The following is a 17,155-nucleotide window of genomic DNA, read 5'->3' as shown; positions in this document are numbered from 1 at the left end:
TGAGCTTTTAAAGTTACTCATGCATATATTTTTTAAACAAACCAAAACCAATCTGATTTGGGGAATGCTCTGAACTTGAGTGGTGAGGTGGTGGAGAGCTGGTGGTCATTTGGACAGATAAGTCTAGTTTTAATCACAGTGAATTTTTCCCAGGGCACTGTAATCACAGTGATTTGTGGAAGAGATGTTGAATCATAGAATCATAGAATCATAGAGTTGGAAGAGACCACAAGGGCCATCGAGTCCAACCCCCTGCCAAGCAGGAAACACCATCAGAGCACTCCTGACATATGGTTGTCAAGCCTCTGCTTAAAGACCTCCAAAGTAGGAGACTCCACCACACTCCTTGGCAGCAAATTCCACTGTCGAACAGCTCTTACTGTCAGGAAGTTCTTCCTAATGTTTAGGTGGAATCTTCTTTCTTGTAGTTTGGATCCATTGCTCCGTGTCCGCTTCTCTGGAGCAGCAGAAAACAACCTTTCTCCCTCCTCTATGTGACATCCTTTGATATATTTGAACATGGCTATCATATCACCCCTTAACCTCCTCTTCTCCAGGCTAAACATGCCCAGCTCCCTTAGCCGTTCCTCATAAGGCATCGTTTCCAGGCCTTTGACCATTTTGGTTGCCCTCCTCTGGACACGTTCCAGTTTGTCAGTGTCCTTCTTGAATTGTGGTGCCCAGAACTGGACACAGTACTCCAGGTGTGGTCTGACCAGAGCAGAATACAGTGGCACGATTACTTCCCTTGATCTAGATGCTATACTCCTATTGATGCAGCCCAGAATTGCATTGGCTTTTTTAGCTGCCGCGTCACACTGTTGGCTCATGTCAAGTTTGTGGTCAACCAAGACTCCTAGATCCTTTTCACATGTACTGCTCTCAAGCCAGGTGTCACCCATCTTGTATTTGTGCCTCTCATTTTTTTTGCCCAAGTGCAATACTTTACATTTCTCCCTGTTAAAATTCATCTTGTTTGTTTTTGCCCAGTTCTCTAATCTGTCAAGGTCGTTTTGAAGTGTGATCCTGTCCTCTGGTGTGTTAGCCACCCCTCCCAGTTTGGTGTCATCTGCAAATTTGAACAGGATGCCCTTGAGTCCATCATCCAAGTCGTTGATAAAGATGTTGAATAAGACTGGGCCCAAGACAGAACCCTGTGGCACCCCACTAGTCACTCTTCTCCAGGATGAAGAGGAACCATTGATGAGCACCCTTTGGGTTCGGTCAGTCAGCCAGTTACAAATCCACTGAGTGGTAGCATAGTCAAGACCGCATTTTACCAGCTTCTTTACAAGAATATCATGGGGCACCTTGTCAAATGCCTTGCTGAAATCAAGGTAGGCTACATCCACTGCGTTCCCTTCATCTACCAGGCTTGTAATTCTGTCAAAAAACGAGATCAGGTTAGCCTGACATGACTTATTTTTCAGAAATCCATGCTGACTATTGGTGATCACAGCATTCCTTTCTAGGTGCTCACAGACTGTTTGCTTAATGATCTGTTCCAGAATCTTCCCTGCTATTGATGTCAGACTGACTGGGCGGTAATTATTTGGGTCCTCTCTTTTCCCCTTTTTGAAAATAGGGACAACATTTGCCCTCCTCCAGTCTGCCGGGACTTCGCCTGTTCTCCAGGAATTCTCAAAGATGACTGCCAGTGGTTCTGAGATCACATCTGCCAGTTCTTTTAATACTCTTGGATGCAGTTCATCTGGCCCTGGAGACTTGAATACATCTAAACTAGCCAAATATTCTTGTACTATCTCCTTAGTTATTCTGGGCTGTGTTTCCTTTGCTGAATCATTTGCTCCAAATTCTTCAGGTCGGGCATTGTTTTCTTTATCGGAGAAGACTGAGGCAAAGAAGGCATTGAGGAGTTCAGCCCTTTCTGTGTCCCCTGTTTGCATTTCACCATCTTCTCCTCTGAGTGACCCCACTGTTTCTTTGGTTTCAGGTCATCAACATTGGTTAGGACCAGATCTAAAATGGCTGTTCCTCTTGTTGCTTCTCCCACTTTCTGGACAATGAAGTTGTCTGCAAGGCCAGTGAGGAATCTGTTTGACCTTATGCTCTTGGCTGAGTTTGACGTCCAACAAATATCCGGGTAATTGAAGTCCCCCATTACTACTATCTCCCTTCCTTTTGCATGCTTGGCCATCTGTTCCAGGAAGGCATCATCTATGTCCTCCGTTTGGCTTGGGGATCTATAGTAAACTCCCACAATGAGGTCTCTGTTATTCTTCTCTCCCTTAATTTTGACCCAAATGCTCTCACTTTGGCTTTGAGGTTCTAAATCTTGGATCTCTTCACAGGTATACACATCCCTGACATATAACACATCCCTGACATGAAGTAAATATCAATACTATGGTTGTTTTTCACATGGATGCAAGTCAGTGGAGAGATCTTTTTGTAGAAGAGGGTGGAGCCTTGTATATCTCTGCCTACAATTTAGCAGCAGGAGGAGGCAAAGACCTGAAAATTTCATCCATTTCTGTGAAAAGGAAAAACAAGTTATAGTTATTCTTATATTTCCTATTGTAGTAAATGAGGGGTAAATGGAGCTTTGTTTTTAACAGAGATAATCCCATCCCAAATAACAAGTCAAGGCACAGAGAGGCTCCAAAACACCCCGGGCTGCTTCCCAGGTACAAGTTGAGTCTTGTAGCCAGTGCACACCCTATTAAATGATATTGCTTGTATCCATTATGTTACTATAGCATAGCATAGCATACTCTACTATATATAGTATACTATACTATAATATAGTAATGTATGTTTTGGGCTGCAGCTACCATCATCTCTGACCACTGGCCATTCTAGCTGCATCCGACTGGGGAAGGCTGATATATGCAATGTACTATATTATATAATATGGATTTAATATATGCAATAGTATATGCTATGTTATGCAGCTTTAGAAATGGAAACTTCTTCACGCACAAATATAGTACTGGAAAAGTGCTATCACCACCCTGTTTCTTCTGCTTTTGGCAAGGACTGGGCAGGTGGATAGCGCAAGCTTTAACTGCCAGTTCAAATCTCGACTACATTGACAGCAACCACATCTCCAACTTTATACACAGGGCAGATTTGCCCAGAAAACATGGGTCATTGACCTTCCATACAAACATAGTACTTAATAGATAGATTTCTAGATAACTGAAAAGACAATATAGTTTCCCATAGAGTGGCGGTTCTCAACCTGTGGGTCCCCAGATGTTGTTGGACTACAACTCCCATCATCCCTGAGCTCTGGCCTTGCTAGCTAGGGGTGATGGGAGTTGTAGTTCAACAACACCTGGGGACCCACTGGTTGAGAAAGGCTGCCATAGAGCTTTTCATGTGCTGGCCTAAGACTGGGAACATTTGCCCCTGCATAAAGAAAATCTTGATCCTGCATGTACTGGCTGCACATAATTTACTTGGACACAACTAGGGAGTTGGCTTGCACAATATATTTCTCTTTTGCCTCACACACCCCAACTCTACCCTAAGCACACCCCAGGTCCTTCCATTTCCATGATTAGAAGGTTCAATAGTTCACTCCCACGTTGAGGCAGCAAGAATAACTTGCTCTGCACCATATCGCTGTTCATTTACCCTCCTGAACTCTTTCACTTGGCAGTTGGCTGCAGACAAGGCAGCCTCTGTGCTGTTTGAGGCCTGAGTAGTGAACAATTAAGAGCCAACCGTGTCAGGGATAAGCCCTGTGGCAAGCAAGGCTTTGTAGGCAGCTGCCTCCTGTTCTGCTGAGTTTAGCAGCCTCCTGACCAGTCCCAAGGCAGGCGCTTCTGGCTGATGGAGCTTTTCAATATCCCGAGAGCTAAACACATCTTGGCATTTCTGGGGCTCTCCCTGCCCTCCACGCCTGGCTTAACAGAATGGCAGAGTTGGAAGGGCTCCCGAGGGTCATCTAGACCAACCCCGAGCAATGCAGGAATCTCAACACAGAATAGCGTAGGGGGGAAATGCTACATAAATGCTGGGCAAGTAGACGCTATCAGCCAAACATGTCATAGGAAGATAATATTGCATATTTTATACCAAGGGGGAACCGCCCAAGACTGGGTGGCACCAGGAGACCCAGCCTACATTCTCCTGGAGCCTACATCTTTCTGACAACATTAGTTACCAAAATCTGTAGAATGAAATTATTGGATATGCCCTGGGCACCATGCCCAGCATAATCTCAGTTCTTGTACATGCTCACATAACCTGGTTGCTGCAGACAACTTTCTTGGGGAGCAGAGCTTTTGATATCTCCTGGCAAAGTGACTGGCAAATGCCAGCCAGTGCCAGCTGTAATGATTAACAAGATTTAGCTCTCTTCTGGCACCAGACCTACATCCACAAACCCTCCGGCCACTCTCACTATCATGAGAGATGGATAACAGTCAGGATTAATCTTCTTTTTGTGTGATGTGAACGGAACGGGGGTGGGGGTGCTTTTACTTGTGTTTCCTGGTAAAGCACAGGATCAACTGTCAAGGAAGGAGCAACCAAATAAAGAGCGCAATACAGCTCCGGTCCAAGAAAAATGTTCAAGATGTAAATGTAACAAAGTGACTTCTTATGTAAACTATGTAACCAGTTTTGTGTTCCTGTGAAACTTCACTTTAGTGTGTGTCTGCCATTTCCTTCTAGCGCTGTTGCAACATTCCCATTTGGTAATCTTACACAGAGAAATCACACAAGCAGATAAGGAAACATGACTTTATTCAGCAAACACAAGGTCTCATATAATAAAGGCATATGCCCGAGGTGACAGTATGCAAATATGCAGGGAGGTGGCAAACAGGAATATGCCCGGACATGTCATGAAATCCCGAACCGGCAGCGCCACCGGCAATTCCACTCCTGTCAAAAGGCTAACAGAAAAACACAGCCATCAACTCTCCAAAGTCCCACCTAAAAGCATAAGCATAATTCCACAACAATTTGCACACTTGATTAACAAAGCACAGTCTTCCTGCCAGATACTTACCAAAGCTTAGCACCTATACTTACCTGTTATAGCACCCGATAAGACATCTCATGGAGGATTATGGGAAGGGAATTACTGAGGTGAACCTATTGTTTTAATGGTATAAAAGTATCAATTCTCTTTTGTTTGGGGTCTTGCCTGCCTGACTGTTGGACTGGGTATAGCAGATTTTCTTAATAAAGATCAGGCGTCTCTGCCGTTTTGCTTCAATGTTACTTTGGTTGTCATCCGTTTCTTCCTCTCCGACCGTAGGAACCACCCAGTGACCTAGCTCTTTGTGTCCCCCAAGGACACAAAAAATTAAGATTCTGTCTTTTTCATGTGGAAGGAAATGCAGGACATGAAAACACCCATGCCAGAGAACCAACTGGGATTCAAACGTTGCTGGGTCCAACAGCTATTTTGAAAGCAGGTGCCTTGCAGGGAAAAGTTTCCCTTCTGACTGTGCATTACTTCGAGCTTCAAAATTGCCTTTGTTTGCTTGTTTGTGGTATTTATATCCCTTTTTTTTCTCTAAGGAGCTCAAGGTGGTTCTTCCCATCCGCACAAGAACCCTGTGAGATAGTGGACAGTCCAAAGTTACCCAAATGAGCTTCCTCACAGAGCAGGGATTTGAACCCTGGTCTCCCAGGTCCTAGTGCAGCACCCTAACCACTACACCGCACTGTCTCTCTTTCACATTGTAGTTGGCAAGGACTGGGTTTGTTTGTACCATCTATTTGCCCGCTCCTCAGCAAGCTGGCAAACTCAACACCCTGAGTTCCCCAGCCTTCATATTTTCTTTCCCAGAAAGAGATCTCAATGAACAAGCCTAGCAGGCAAACCTTCTTCACTTTGCTTTCCTGTTACTATGGATAACTGTGGTGAGTAAACCCAGTCCTCGTGTTCTCGCCTTCTTCGTGCTAAAGTTGCAGGAGCTCGGGGTGAGGATTCCGTTTTGTCATCATGGATAATGGAAAATGGTAAATCTCCTGCCGCCGCTCTGTCACTCAACACTCGCTCCTTACAGACTGTGCTTCTCCAGGATCTGTCAGGGAGAGGGCAGCTTTGTCTGTGTTATCCAACTCTGAACAGGAATCGATTGGGAGCAGGCAGGGCCCCACAGCTGAAGAGGGCACTGTATGTGGGCCGTGGCACTGACCCCCAACTGGCACATTCACTCAGGGGAGTGTTTCTCCCCCTCCCTGCCCCCATATCTTTATTTCCCTCTTCTCCTCTAAATTGACTTTGAGTTAGATGAAGCTGAAGCAACCCTAGGAAAGGCCAGGTCATTGATTGAAAGGAAAAGCCTTGACAGATGGCGGAGAGATTGCCACAGCAGTGGCAGCAGCAGCCAGCTCGGGGGAATCGAATTTGCTTCCTGGGCCGGCTGCGAGTCTGCGTCTCTCCGATTATTTTGTGTGGTTTTTCATCTCTGCTGTCTGTATCTCTTTCTCAATCTGGGCTCCTCCATGCCACCAAAATGCTTAGCTCACTCCATTGTCTGAGAGACTAATTTGCACTGTAAATCCGATGCTTATCTTACATGACAGCTTACTATGGGGGTTTATTGCAGTTCTTGGAGACCAGCTGAGCAGAGACAGTGAGGGAGTGTTTGCTGCAGTGAAGGAAGCACTCCTAGCCTAACACACTTTCCAGCCAATCGGAGAACAGTGCTTCTTCCCCCTTTCTGCTTTCTTTCTGGAGTAGCCATGGCTCTTTCCTCTGAAAATTCTCATGCCATTAAAAAAAAAAAACCTATTAAATTACTTCTATGCTTTGTGAACAAAGAGGAGGATGGTGGCCATGTCAGAAACAGAGAATTTCCTCTTTCTCTGCATGCCCTTACAAGAGGATGGGGAACCTGTGGCTCTCCAGCTGTTGCTGAACTACAACTCCCGTCAACCCAGGACACTGACCATGCAAGCTGAGGCTGATGGGACCTGGAATCCAGCAGCATCTAGAAGGCCCCTGCCATACAGAGAACCAGTGTTATTGCCTCTGTGTGAATGTTTTTAATTTTTGTTTTCCAATCCAAAATCCTTTAGATGTAGATATGAGCCAACCCGGCCCACCCATGAGGCAAGGTGAGGCAACCGCCTTGGATGGCAGGATCCACAGGGGCTGTAGTTCTCTGGGTAGAGCTTTATCCCCTCCCCAGCCTCGTTGCTCCTTATCTCCTGGTGGAAAGGGAGGCGCCATTTTGTGGTCTGCCTCAGGTGCTAAAATGTCTTGGACAGGCACTTAAGCTGTTAAGAACAATAATGACTGCCATTGTTTTCCCTTTACTGCTTTTGAGCAGAGCCAGGCTAACTACAAAGCATTCTGAAGCTTGGTTTGGCCACGGTGATTTTGGAGGTGGTGCCATTTTTCCTGATTCCAACCCCCAGCTCGGTTGCAGGCCTGATCCTCCCCAAAGTGATAAAGGATGCCACTGGGGGGACTCACATGACTGAATGCTCCTTTGAAAGAAAAATAACTCCTTTGTACAAAATATATATAACTAAATATCAGGGAGAAGGGTTTGTCCACTTTTCACTAACTACCAGAGATGGTAGTGTTCATCTGTGGTAGCAAAAATAACCACAAGTCTCATAGCGCCTCAAAGACTAATCAACTTCATTGTAGCATAAGCTTTCATGAACTGGAGTTTGGTGAAGCGGACTTTAGTCCATGAAAGCTTAAGCCATAATAAATAGGTTGGCCCTTAGGGTGTGATAAGTTTCTTTGTTGAGTTTTTAAACAATAATACTTGCCCACCATTGTGTGAGGCCCCCACATCTGCATTCTGAAGTGATGCAGCCCAGGAAACAGATTTTCCCATAGTGACAAGTAAGCTGTACACACAGAAGTGCATGTTGACTTTCCACATCAGTGCTGGTGCAAAAATAACTTGGGCCTGCAACTGTGGGAAGTTAGGCACTAGTACCAACCTCTCCCTATAAACTGGCAATGTAGATGGCCTGAAGTGATTGGTGAAATGGCTGACCGATTGTGTGGAACATTTCAGGACTGCAGTAGCTATAACTAACAGCCAGCTACTGCCAAGTCCAAGGGCTAATTTGTGTTGACTGAGCAGGAAATGCTATATTAGTATATTGCTCAAGCCTTGGAACTTGGAGGCTGCCTACAGCTGCCAGACTAGGGCAGCAGGAAGAGACATCAATAACCCAGGCAGTTTTAAATCCAAAAGACAAGACTGAGGCTAGATTCACACAACCATTTCCCGCTCAATCATTCAATGGTGAGACATGCATTGACCTGAATCCTAGAAAGCACTTTGCATGTATTCAACCTGCGGACCGCTTTGTATTTGGAAAACTAAACTCTCAAAAAGGTGCTTAGATGTCTTGATGTAGAGATGAAGCTCATTTTATGTTGGACAAAACTTGAGCCTTGTGACTTCACCTTGCTCCATGTTCTTCTAGTAGCTGTGGGTGCCAGTCTGCTAAAGGGGTATATATGGATGGCTTGAGAACCACTACACCTCCCAGCCATCTTCACAAGGCCATGGCTTCGAGAGTCCTGTTTTTAATGTACAATACTGTACAATCTACCACAAAGTCACCTGCAAGTAACAAAGTGGTGGTCTCTTCCCAAAGGCTCACATCCTGGGTGCCTGCTAAGACAAACAAATTTTGTTTACTTATTTATTTATAAATAAGGTGGCATGCATGCTTCCCCCCTCCTCATTTTATCCTCACAAGAATCCTCGGAGGTAGACCAGGCTGCGAAATGGCCCAAAGTCACCTGGTGAGCTTAATGGCTGGGTGGGGATTTGAACCCAAGTCCTAGCCTTACACTCTAACCACTGCACCACACTTGCAGATACAAGCAAGGATGAGAGTGTGAGGTGGGCAGGTTTTGCCCAGAAGCTGTTGCTCTGACATCTTCAGGCACCCTGTGAAGCATCCCAAGATCCTGCGATTCCATTATCTATTCAGTGCCTGCTTTTTGGTGTTTTGCAAGCCCTTTGCTCACGAGCTGAGGAAATCCACTGCCAGAATCAATATTAAATTCAATCACTGCTGAAAATAAAAAAGGGGGTGGAGAGACACCAAAAGGTGGTGTGTTGTTGTTGTTGTTTTTGAGCTGAACTGTCAGTTTTTCCTGGCATATTAATTATGTTCGGAAGAACAAACATCCTGGATTCCTTTCAGCTAAGCCAGCAACTTGTTGAGAGAGAAGAATCCTCTTAAAGGAATGGTGACTAACCAGCACATTGCAGCAGCAGGCTTCCTCTACAAGCACAGCCTGGAGCTTGTTGACGTCTGGAGTTCAGAGAGAAGGAAGAGTAGCCAAGCAAGCGCCAACCACATACAGGGAGCTGTTCTCTGCAGACACTCCTGGCCAGGGTCAGTGTGGTGGGTGAGATGCTGACAGCATCTGATTGGACACCCACGGCCTATTCATACCCCCCCCCCCACCTCCCTGGATATGGCTGGGAACAGGATGCTTTCCACTGAGCTGTTTTTATCAGACTCTGCTTTTGTCTGTGACAGGGAATTCCGGCCGTGTGTGATCTGTGGACTGTAAAAGGTGCTTAAGGATGTCTCTGTTCAGCTCCCGAGAGGCTCGCTCTTCAGGACTCTTAACAGGGAAACTGTGGTTCTCCTTGCCAAGGAGCTGACTAGTTCTGACAGGGCCTCTGGCCTGGGCTGTGTGGAGAGGCACCATTATGTCACATCACTATGCAGGCTTTCAGCAGGGCACCATTCATCACTGCGGCTTCCTTAGTGCCCAGGACACAGGAAGCACGTCCCACTAGAAGCCCCACATAAACACATACACACACGGCTGAATTTAAACCGGGCAGTGGTAATCAGCATTCTCCATGGAGTGGGCGTGAGGGCAAAAAACCTCTGTAATTCTCCAGAGGAGAGCAGTGCATGATTATTTCTTTGAGGAGAAAAAGGTCCCAATCTGTATGGAAGCTGCAGCACCTCATCCCAGATCACTGTGGTTATTCAGCAGAGAGTGTGCAAAAGCCTGCTCAAGTGCTCATATTCATATTGGTTTGTTGTTGTTCTTTTTACTATGTGTTTTGTTGTTTTTACATTGTAATTTTATGTTGTGCACTGCCCTGAGAACTGCGGATAAAGGGGGGTGTACAAATTTTAATAATAATAATAATAATAATAATAATAATAATAATATTCCTTCCAATGTAACAGAGTAATGCCTGGTACTAAAATTGGTTGCCAGATTAATGCAGGGATGGAAAACCTGCTTCCCTCCAGGCACTATTGGACTCCAGCTCCCATCAGCCCCAGCCAGTGTAGGCAGAGGTTGGGAAATATGGGAGCTGTAGTCCAGCAAGATCTGAAGAATCACAGGTTCCCCACTTCTCATGTGTCCTCCTGACTCAGGAGAGAGAGCCATCCCAAATGCACCTGAGCACACTGGGGATTTATTGGAATGACTTATTCCCCATCCTTATGAGAGTGTAATCTTACAAAAATGGTGATACCCAGGATGCAGCTTTTGTACTGCGACCTCAGATCCATGACTGGCCATTTTAAAACAGAGAAAATGCATAAAAGAAGGCATTCAAGCTGAAGGGGAAGAACCTCCTAGGGACACCTGGTGGGAGCACGTCACCTTTCCAAGTAGGAGGTCCTGCTGCAGAGATGGCACACCTGTCCTTCTGCATCATTTACCCCACATGCTGTTCACCTGGCTTCCTCTTCTGCCTGCAAAACTGAAATGCTGCTCTCAGTAGCAGGTGGGAGAGGAGGGCGAGCGAAGGAACCAGGAGCACAGAGGGGTATTTAAGGCAGCAGCTGCATATCCAATACTGCACAGCTTTGAGATAAATGGCCACAATCTCTGCTTAAAAACCAAGCAGCCCTCCCTTCTACTATGGGGTGAGGAACCTCTATATAGCTGTTGGAACTCTCTCCTCAGACCACACACCCTCTTTCCTTGGGCTACTTCCCCTCACCAGCCTTGCTGCACATTGAGTGTTTTTCTCTTTCTGGAATGTGTCACTGAACTTTGGTGGTGTCTCTTGCTCAGTGGGTTGGAGAAGTGTGTGAATATGCTAGAAATGTATCTACTGTACCAAGGCAAAAATTACATTTGTTCCTCTGCCCACTTTTGTTTCTGGTGCTTCACAACCCTGGTTTGTGACCCCCCCCCCAGAAGGTTGACCTTGGGCTGAAAAAATGTCCCCACTTCTGTTCCTCTCAGAAAGATTTGACTGCTGACGTGCCTCATGCAAAGTGGTTGGGCCATTCCATCCTTTTGAGTGCTTCCATACAGTATATTTTTTCTCAGGTAGCTCTTTATCAACTTTGGGTTGACGTTTTGGTATTGTTAGGATAACCTACAGTTATCCAGAGTTACTGCCACCTAGGTAGATAGATGCAAGCTTCTTCAACACACATGAAAATGGAATACCTGAGGCTGACGCGGAAGTCTATACACATTTTTCATTTAAAACAGGGAGACATCCCTATCTCGCTATTGCCTAGTCTTGGCTAATGTATCCAAATAGCATCGTGCCAAGCAGATATGTATATTAGCAGGTAAGGTCTTTTAAATAACTCGAGGCAAAAGAAAGAAAGAGAGAGAGAGAGAGAGAGAGAGAGAGAGAGAGAGAGAGAGAGAGAAGGGTTTACTCAGAGAAAGCAGAATAGAATATGAAATCAGACATTTAAGAAAATAAAAAAGACCACAAAAGCGGTCAAAATACTGATTTATCTGGAGTTGGAAAGGGCTTTGTCAGTGGAAGGTATTTAGCATTACAATAGTTCCCAAAAAAAGAGAGTGTCACTGGTATATTTCAGGTAAGCATAATTACATACTCAGGGAGCAAAACAAACCTCTTTCACACAATATCTGGCAAGCTAGATTCCATGCAGGTAGTTCCCAAACTAAGCCACTGTTTACAAGTTAAAATTACATCCTTCCTTATGGGAGAAAAACTGCTTGTTTCTGTATTGACCTCATGAGTTGTCTAATTTTAAACTAGTCAAAATAATTTCCATTTTATATTATCCAGAACTGGGTTTGTCTGGGTTAGACAAACCCTGAACCCAGGTTTAGGCATCATACTAGGACAAGCTTGAGCTTAGCTCACAGCAGCATGGAAGCTGGAGACCTGGAGTAGTAGCAAAGAGGCCATGTTCTCTTTGGGAACCAACACATTTCCTCATTGGTGCTAAGCCATGGCTTCCCTTAGTGTTGTGTCTGACCTGGGCCACTGTAAGCAGGCTGTAGTCAAGGAATGTCACACCCAATCTACAGCACAGTGGATATCATATATGCACTGCAAATTACCAAATCACATAGCAGTGTAATCCACACAGTAGGCAGTGCCAAGGGCTGTATTCAGCTAAGCAGGTATGCTAGCAGCAGCCAGTGTAATGAGTCCTAGTAGCACAGTGGGACCTCCCCCAGTCCCAGATGAAACCCTGTGGAGGCCCCATGGCAGTCGAAATCTCGGGTGGGGGAGCTTGCAAATTATCTCCTAATACTTTTTGTATTATTTTACCAACCAACAATTTTAATAAACCAATTTCAAGATCAAATCAATATTATGTCGATCCATTGTTGTGGGGCCCCTAAAAGAGCCCATAGGCCGATGGCTACTCTGCCTATTTGGTAATCCAGCATTGACTTCCCCCCTTCTCCTCCTACACTTCCCCATGTGAACAGGGTCTTCTCAGCAGTGGCTCTACAGCTATGGAATGTGAATTCATATGAAGTCAGGCAGGCTCCTTTTCTTGATAGTATAGTTCCATACATGGTTTTAAGACTCACATTTTTACCGTGACATAATGTTAGACTGCTCTGGGTTTAGTATGACTATGCTATGTTAGGCATTTTGTTTGTTTTGTGCTGGTTTGGGTAATACGATATATGTTTAGATCGGCATTATATGGCTTTATTGTTATTTTCAGTTCTATTGTGATTTACTCAGCATGATAAATTGTGACAAAGCAGCCTCTAGAAACCTTTCAAATACATTAATTAAAATCCTTTCAAGCAAGGTTTGAAAGTACCTCACGGTTCTTCCTCCCAGTATCTGTCACGATGAAGGGAGCTCTTTTTAGTACAGGGATTGGACAAGCTCCCCATTTAGTTTTAGTGTGTCCCATCATGAATTTCTCTTGGCTGGTCAGAACATCATCTAAGTATGCTACTGATGTATGCTGAAGGAGTGAGGCCAAGTACTGAGACACGTTGACCTTTTCACCGTCTGGCAGTGAAACATCCTACGATGCTGAAATCGCTCAGAGCAACCAGGAGAGAAGCATCTAACTCATTTCTCTTTTTCTTTTGTCTCTGTATATTTCAGACCTTAGGAAAGACTGCCCACAGCCACAGTCTGGCATGATCTGGAGAGTGACGGGAGGCCTGTACAGCATCACCCGAGGAGCCGTGGGGGCAACGCTGGGGGGAGTGGCTTGGGTTGGTAGCAAAGGCTTTGAACTCACCAAAACAGCAGTGACCAGCGTCCCTACAGCCAGCGTTGGATTAGTCAAGGGCAGTGTCTCAGCAATGACCAGTGGCGTGGGAGCTGTTGGCAGTGCAGTGGCCAGCAAAGTCCCTTTCACCACAAAGAAGAAGGACAAGGCCGACTAGACCCTTCCTTTTGACAGATCACTTAGTCCCTGACCTTCCTCACTGCAATACCATTTTGTTTTGGATCACAAACACAGACCTCCTAGCCATGGCTGAAGTTCAATTTTTTAGCTTGGAGCTCACAGTCACAACTAACCACACTCATGCACTATCCCATTTAGGATAAGGTTACCAGATTTTTTTCAATGAATCCGGGGACACTTTTCAACTTCAATGGATTTTTTATGGGGACTGATTTGTAAATCCGGGGACTGTCCCCGGGAAATGGGGAAATCCGGTAACCTTAACGTAGGAGAACTTTGTTCACCCCATGAGAGGCTATGTAGGAGCTTCAGTTGTGAGCATTGTGCTCCATCTGTTTGGCCACACTAGACAGAAAACTCAAGCATAGAGCTGTTTCCTGGTAGGAGACACAGGTATGATCCTGGTAGGGTTGACCAGTGGTCACCTGCAGTTTCTTCTTTCCTTAAAGCCATCAGTGAGATGTGGGGTTGGGGAAGTGCTGATGGGCAGAGGGGTCCACATCCTTGCCTGAGAGAGACATGAGGCAGCAAGAAAGGGGGTGACTATCAGTGTAGTACAGTGCATGACTGCAAACTAACCATGTGGCTCACTGAAGACAGCATCCCCATGCCCGGGCATCTGGACAGTCAGCAGGTGTCTGAACCTGTGCAGGATTGACAGAGCCAGCTCTTGCTACCTCCTTGCAACTCCCTCAGCAGCCACTAGTGGGAATCTCCTGCCACAATGCTTACTAGACACATCAACAACTTTCAGTGGTAAAATAATTTCCAGGTTGCCAATCTGGTCACCCTAGTCCTATTTTTTGTATTTAATGGTTTGTAGTTCACTAGAGGTCTTTTTTAAAAAAACAAAATAAATAAGGAAGGGCTGTATGGGACCTGTCCACTCAAATGTAACCTGTATGAAGCAGAGATGCTGTGAATAAGGGCATCTAACCATGCCACAGGTGCAACAGAGGAAAGAATATATATGTTTATGAGGCACCAAGGCAACCAAGTTATTGAGTGGCCTTGAATAAATATAAATCGTACTGCTGATGATGGTGATAACAACATAAATTTTCTCCTCATCTCTCTCACACAAGCCCACTTCTATCCACAGGTACACCTAGTTAGAATGAAAAAGGTTCCTTGTTTTAGAATTACTTCTGCCTTTCCTGGCATTGTAGGATTTTAACTATGTGCAATAGAGAGAAATAATGTTTATAAGCGTGTTTTATGATCATATACAGTAAGCATTGGATCAGTTTTCTAATAATTAAAGCCATGAAAACGGAGGTGTGACCCTGCCCATAAATAATATGCACATTATTCCTGACAAATTCAGCAATTTGTAATTGAGGTTGTTCAAATTTTGTTTTGGTTCATTGACCAGGTAGGGATACCATCAACATGAAATGTTTTAGGCAATGCTCGCTTATACCCTTAGAAAGTGTAAACCATGCTCATGTTTTAAACCCATTCTTTCCCCCACTTCTACTTTGCCAGTTTGGCCAGTGACCAAACTTTGCTCCTGCAGTCCTTAAGCTGTTTGTGCAGAAGTCAATCCATGTGACTTCAATGGGACTTACCTCCAGTTATGTGTCCTTGAGACTGGTGCCCAAGATGCTCTGTCTCCCTTCAGTCCTTTTCTGTTTATGGTTCTTTCATGAAAGGGATGTTGATCTTTGGATACTTAAAATGGAGCAGACTTAAGTAGATTCAGAAGATATGTTTTATTCATATCCTGGATGCTGGGATCATTCTGGTTTCCACCTCTTGCAGATTCTTTGAAGCTTTGCTTGACTACGATATCTTCACAGGCACCATTAGTGTGACCAGTATCTAAAGCTTGCTTTATTCCACATCATGGCAGCATGTAGTTCCCCTTGGAGGAAATTTCTTGTCTCTTTCAACCTTTCTGTTTTATTTTGTTATACCTGCCTTTTTGGTTGTAGTATCGCAATACCATCTGACACCAGAATGCCTACCTGTGTTTAACTGAGTAGTCTTCTGCAATTTGCAGAGCCCAAGATGGCTGGTATCTGTTCATTGTTCTCCCTTGAAAACAGCCTGTGATACTATAAGCCATGAGGGTTTTTCTGGTTCTGCGCCTGACTATACAGAATTGTATGCCCATTGTGACTGAACTGCCCCAAGTTGAATTCTCTGGATCCTAAAGAGCAGGCAGGGCACCTTTTTATAGCTAGCTTCCCCAGCCACTTTTGGCCAGGCAGCATGAACACCTTGATATGTTTTTATTCTGGTCCCTTGCCCCTAGGATGAAGAACCCTTGTAGGAAGCAAAGTATCCTATCTCACTGCTACAGTAGTTTACTAGCAGTGCTCCATGGTTCACTGGAATAAAACAAGCACTGGTTTCATTATACCATGCTAAGGTGTCACAGCCAAGAAAGAAAGAAAGAGCTTAGGCAATCCCCTGCCTTGGGTCAAATTTACAGTAGCTGCAGCTCATTCCAAGTCATAGGATACTTGTGAGAGTGAGTAGGACATCTTCAATTTCTTTCTTTGGCTGTGCCTCTTTTTTAACTAAATGGAATCAAAGCCTCTATTAATTCAGAATAGGCTCTGGCAGCAGCTTAGCTGATAGGCCTGACATGCTCAGAGGAACTCTTCCCACAATTCTGATCCTTAATGTGCTACAACAGCAGCAAATTATGACTGAAAGGCACTTTTTGCATCTTGTGTGAAAATGGTCTTAAGTAGGCAAGTCCTAAAATGTAGCAAGGTGAAGCATACTTTTTCAGCATGTCATGTGTCATAATTTTAGGGGCTAGATGAAAGCAGGAACTGATGTCTGCTCCAGGAAGTCTTTTCAAAATTGGAGTGTTGAGATTCATCTTGGACCAGCACTGGTCTTAAGAATCTGGGGTTCCATCAAGGGTTCTTCATTTCTGCTGTCAAATAAATCCCCTCCATTCTTTTAAGAATTTCCACCTTGAAAAACATCACCCGGCTGAAACTGATGTTGCCTCTTCAGTTCTACCACCCACAGCACCCTTTAGATCGAGGAAGCATGAACAACAGGGAGGCAAGTGACTGTCGGTTCTTCATTACTAAAACATAAGCAGTTTATTTCTAGGTTTTGATAGACACTGCTCCACCCCACCCACTTTGTTTGGAGCATGGGTTTGTTTTGTTGTGTAGTTCAGTGAATATTCATTTCTATCTTTGGAAGATAATAAATTTTTAAGATATAACCCCCTTGTTTGGTGTTTGATCCTTGTTTTCAACTAAAGGAAATAAGAAGGAACAGTGTGGGTGGAGAGCCTCGCTGTGGGGTTTGCTGTGTTGTAAAGGGGTAGCCTTCTTATGATTAAACACAGACGTTGTGCAGTTCAGCTTGAGATGCTGGAAGTCAGCAGGAGAGAACAGTGGCGTAGCGTGGGTTGTCAGCACCCGGGGCAAGGCAAGTAATTTGCGCCCCCTTGTGTGAGAGAGAGTGAGTGAGCCAGGTAGGGGCAGAGACCTGCGAGTGTGAGTGCGCCCCCCCCCAGATATTGCGCCCGGTGCGGCCGGCCCCCCCTGCACCCCCACGCTACGCCACTGGGAGAGAATTAAAGTGGGGGAAGCCA

The 17,155-nt window shown here is 45.0% G+C and overlaps 1 protein-coding gene across 3 annotated transcripts in view; it reads left to right on the top strand.

The window, feature by feature from the left end:
* Positions 1-16,780, top strand: part of LOC310689002 (transmembrane protein 263-like) — a 312,856-nt gene extending 296,076 nt beyond the window's left edge. For all 3 annotated transcript variants that reach the window (XM_083466206.1, XM_083466207.1, XM_083466208.1), the window contains exon 3: positions 13,272-16,780. In XM_083466206.1, coding sequence (XP_083322332.1) covers positions 13,272-13,558 — 287 coding nt within the window. In that variant the 3' untranslated portion in view covers positions 13,559-16,780. The remainder of the gene's footprint in view (positions 1-13,271) is intronic.
* Positions 16,781-17,155: the final 375 nt, after the last annotated feature.

The sequence above is a fragment of the Podarcis liolepis genome (assembly GCF_965112155.1).
Source record: "Podarcis liolepis genome assembly, chromosome: 1".
Lineage (NCBI taxonomy): Eukaryota > Metazoa > Chordata > Lepidosauria > Squamata > Lacertidae > Podarcis > Podarcis liolepis.
This window is presented reverse-complemented; position numbering and strand designations above follow the sequence as displayed.